Genomic DNA, 2,563 nt, shown 5'->3' with positions numbered 1-2,563 from the left:
GGCCGCCCCCGCCTCCTCCCCGCCGAAGTCCTCCTCCCGCCCCCCAATCCCTCCCCCCCCCGCCTCCGCGGGCGGTGCCCAAGGGGTTAACCGCGGCCGCCCGCCCGCCCGCCCGCCCGCCCGCCCCGCGCCATTGGCCGGCGGCCGCCGCGCGGCGCCCAGCCAATGGCCGGGCGCCGTCCACGAGCGGGGCCGCGTGCGGGCGGCGCCCATTGGCTGGGCGCGAGTGTGGGAACGGCGGCGGGGGACGTTTCACACGAGCCGCGCGCGTGCGGCGCGCGCTATAAGTAGGGGCGGCCAAGGGCGCGCGGCACCCGCGCCCTGCCGGCCCCGCCGCCGCACCGCCGGCCTGGAGCGCGCGCCCGCCCCCGCCCCGCCGCCCCCGGCCCCCCCCCCGCTGCCGCCGCTGTTGCTGCTCCTGCCGCGGCGGCGGCGCCTCTTCCGCGGCGGCGGGCGCTGCCGGCGCGGGCGCAGGATGCCGGCCGACCTGATGGAGAAGAGCAGCGCCTCGCCGGTGGCCGCCACCCCCGCCAGCGTCAACGCGACGCCCGACAAGCCGAAGACGGCGGCGGAGCACCGGAAGGTAAGGGCGGCCGCGACCGGGCGGCGCCGGGACGGGCGGTGCCGTAGGGAGCCAGCGGCCGGGCGCTGACCGCCGCCTCTCTTGCAGTCTTCCAAGCCCATCATGGAGAAGCGGCGGCGGGCGCGCATCAACGAGAGCCTGGGGCAGCTGAAGACGCTCATCCTAGACGCGCTGAAGAAGGATGTAAGCGGGGGGGGGGGACGGGGACACCCGGGGCGGTGGGCGCGGGGGGGACCGGCGCCGCTGCCGGGCCGGTCTGAGCCCCGCCTGTGCCCGCAGAGCTCGCGGCACTCCAAGCTGGAGAAGGCTGACATCCTGGAGATGACCGTCAAGCACCTGCGGAGCCTCCAGCGAGCCCAGATGACCGGTGAGTCCCGCGGGGGGGGAAGCGGGGCTGGGGGGGGGAATCGCACTCCCTGCCTGCATCCTCGGTAGTGAGGATGACGGGGGCACCCGGCTCCACACCTGCATCCCTGGTACTGGGGGTGGGAGGGGGGGGGGCGGTGAGGGGCACCCTGCTCTGTACCTGTATCCCCAGCACAGGGGGGCTGTGGGGGGCACTGCGCTCTCCATCTGCATCCCTGGTACTGGAGGGCACTGGGAGGGCTGCGGTCCTGGCTTGGGTCCTCTCTGCTAGCAGAGCTGTACTCCCCACCTGCCTCTCTTTTGGGGGGACGGGAAGCACGAGAGCTGCCAGGGGGACTGTGCTCCCAACCTGGATCCCCAGTGCTTAAGGGCACAGGAGGACTCCTGGGGTTGTCTGTTCCCCACCTGGGTTCCTGGTGCCAGAGGGGCCGTGCTCTCCGTCCAGATCCTTGGCACCCAGGAGCACAAGACACGCTGCCAGAGGGCCCTGGATTCCCAGCTCGGAGGGGTTGCAGGACCCAACACCAGTAGGCTGCACGTTCCCATCCCCTGCAGAGCCAGCTGACCGCTGTGCGCCTCTCTCCCCCTGCAGCCGCACTGAGCACAGACCCCACGGTGCTGGGCAAGTACCGCGCCGGCTTCAGCGAGTGCATGAACGAGGTGACACGGTTCCTCTCCACCTGCGAGGGCGTCAACACTGAGGTGCGCACCCGGCTCCTGGGCCACCTGGCCAGCTGCATGACCCAGATCAACGCCATGAACTACCCTGCGCCCCCCCCACCGCCCCCGCTGCCACCAGCCGCAGCCTTTGGGCCACCGCTGGTGCCGCCGGGCAGTGGCACGGGGCCGCTCCCAGGCATGCCCTGCAAGCCGGGCGCGGACGCAGCCAAGGTGTACGGTGGCTTCCAGCTGCTGCCAGCTTCCGATGGGCAGTTCGCCTTCCTCATCCCCAGCACCGCCTTTGCTCCCGGCGGTGCTGTGCTGCCCCTGTATGGCGGCCCACCCACAGCTGCCACTGCCGCCTCGCCGCCTGGCCCGCCACCCGGCACCGCCGACTCGGTCTGGAGACCCTGGTGAGGGTGGCGGGCACCGGACTGGACTGAGCACAGCACCCCGTGCTGCTGGCACGGCTGTATATAGGTTATATGTTCATATTGGATTGTGCCTTTGTACCATAGCACTCCCTCGACAGCGTTTCGTGTTTTACACGAGATCTTTTTTCTCCCTTCCCTCCCCTTCCTTATGTGACACCAAAGATCGGGGTTTTTGGTTTTTTTGGTTTTTTTTTTGAATGCTCTTAAAATAAAAGTGTCTCTTCCATTTTGGAAGGCCTTTGGAGATAAATTGGAGTGCTAGCATGTGTGCATAGGAGGGAGCCCAGCTCCTGGCTTGCCCCTGACTGCCTGTGGATTGTGCTGCTCCAGGGCTGCCTTGTCCTGCTTTCCAGGCTGGAGCTGTCACTCAGACCCTTTGTCCCCTCTCTCTTCTTGTGAAATTACCTGGCCCCTCTCCCTGCCCCGGGGCAGATATAATTACTGCTTCCTTGGGAGCAGCTTGACTGATCAGACTTGTTAAAAAGAGCTTATGTTTGCAGAGCTGGTGGATGTGTTGAGG

The 2,563-nt window shown here is 68.5% G+C and overlaps 1 protein-coding gene across 1 annotated transcript; it reads left to right on the top strand.

Annotated features, from left to right (window-relative positions):
• Positions 1 to 421: 421 nt before the first annotated feature.
• Positions 422 to 2,251, top strand: HES1 (hes family bHLH transcription factor 1). Its single transcript, XM_049802551.1, has 4 exons — positions 422 to 583; positions 671 to 766; positions 863 to 950; positions 1,542 to 2,251. The coding sequence occupies exons 1-4, from the start codon at positions 476 to 478 to the stop codon at positions 2,024 to 2,026; spliced, it is 777 nt and encodes a 258-aa protein (XP_049658508.1). The 5' UTR covers positions 422 to 475; the 3' UTR covers positions 2,027 to 2,251.
• Positions 2,252 to 2,563: the final 312 nt, after the last annotated feature.

This window comes from Accipiter gentilis, chromosome 6 (genome assembly GCF_929443795.1).
Source record: "Accipiter gentilis chromosome 6, bAccGen1.1, whole genome shotgun sequence".
NCBI classification, from domain to species: Eukaryota; Metazoa; Chordata; class Aves; order Accipitriformes; family Accipitridae; genus Astur; species Astur gentilis.
This window is presented reverse-complemented; position numbering and strand designations above follow the sequence as displayed.

Excerpts from the sequence above, each read along its gene's own strand:
- HES1 (XM_049802551.1), top strand. The coding sequence starts at position 476 with ATGCCGGCCGACCTGATGGAGAAGAGCAGCGCCTCGCCGGTGGCCGCC. Across the intron at positions 767-862 it reads TAGACGCGCTGAAGAAGGAT|AGCTCGCGGCACTCCAAGCT; the intron begins GTAAGCGGGGGG and ends CTGTGCCCGCAG. Across the intron at positions 951-1,541 it reads CCAGCGAGCCCAGATGACCG|CCGCACTGAGCACAGACCCC; the intron begins GTGAGTCCCGCG and ends CTCCCCCTGCAG.